The sequence below is a fragment of the Cryptotermes secundus genome, unplaced genomic scaffold, assembly GCF_002891405.2.
Source record: "Cryptotermes secundus unplaced genomic scaffold, Csec_1.0 scaffold29166, whole genome shotgun sequence".
Classification (NCBI taxonomy): domain Eukaryota; kingdom Metazoa; phylum Arthropoda; class Insecta; order Blattodea; family Kalotermitidae; genus Cryptotermes; species Cryptotermes secundus.
In genome coordinates this window covers 368-1,299 of record NW_019741968.1, presented here as the reverse complement: position 1 = coordinate 1,299, position 932 = coordinate 368, and the positions used below count along the sequence as shown (strand labels likewise).

Sequence of the window (932 nt, the reverse complement as noted above, 5' to 3'; positions counted from 1 at the left end):
TTGCAGATAACAATACAGAAATTGACAGGAATGCCAACAGTTATGGCCGACTATGGGAAATTCGGACGCTCTTCGATACTCTAAATGACGCATATCAAAAATATTACAATCCTTCTGAGCATTTGTCTGTTGATGAAATAATTGTCAAATTCAAAGGGGGGTTGATTTTGAGACAGTACATTCCTAAGAAACACAAACTTTTCGTTATCAAAATCTACATACTCTGTGACGCTGCTGGGTATACTTATGACATGAAGGTTTACTTAGGGAAAGACAGGACACGTGCCGACCGAGATGTAACAGCGACATATGCTACGTTTAGGCAACTCTGCAGAAGGGTTGAAGGAGTGGGCCACAAATTGTACATGGACAATTCCTTTTCATCACCAGACTTGTTTGACGAAGAAAATAAGTTGCTGTGGGACATTCAGGCCGAATCAGAAGGGCTTGCCTCAAGACTTTCGCAACAGACAACTTCAATTGAAGAAAGGTGATGTTCAGGTTAGGGTGAGAGGGGACATGACAGCACTAGTTTGGAAGGATAAACGTGACATTCATATGTTGACAAACATGCACTCTCCTCCAGCAGCAGGCAATTTCTGTAATGAGCATGGAAATGCCATCAAACCAGCAACTGTTGCGGATTACAACAAGCACATGGGATATGTCGACAAGGCAGACAGAATGACAAACAGCTATTCCATCAGTCATCGTACCTGGAAATGGACAAACAAATTGTTCTTCCATCTCTTGGATTTGACGATTCTGAACAGTTTCATCATGTTGTCATGATGTGCGAAATTGTCATGTCGAGACTTTTGTCTCGCCCTTGTGCGAAATATGCTGGAACATGCTGCAAGGGGTCCACCTCACCCACAGTGGCCCATAGGTCAACCTCCTGCTCTGTCATGTACAATATGTCGATTAGAGGA

General features: G+C 43.0%; 1 protein-coding gene across 1 annotated transcript; it reads left to right on the top strand.

The window, feature by feature from the left end:
* The first annotated feature begins 309 nt into the window (after positions 1-309).
* Positions 310-792, top strand: LOC111872775 (piggyBac transposable element-derived protein 4). Its single transcript, XM_023866941.1, has one exon. The coding sequence runs from the start codon at positions 310-312 to the stop codon at positions 790-792; it is 483 nt and encodes a 160-aa protein (XP_023722709.1).
* The last annotated feature ends 140 nt before the right edge of the window (positions 793-932 follow it).

Bases quoted from the DNA above. Each gene is read 5' to 3' on its own strand.
- LOC111872775 (XM_023866941.1), top strand. From the start codon at position 310: ATGCTACGTTTAGGCAACTCTGCAGAAGGGTTGAAGGAGTGGGCCACA.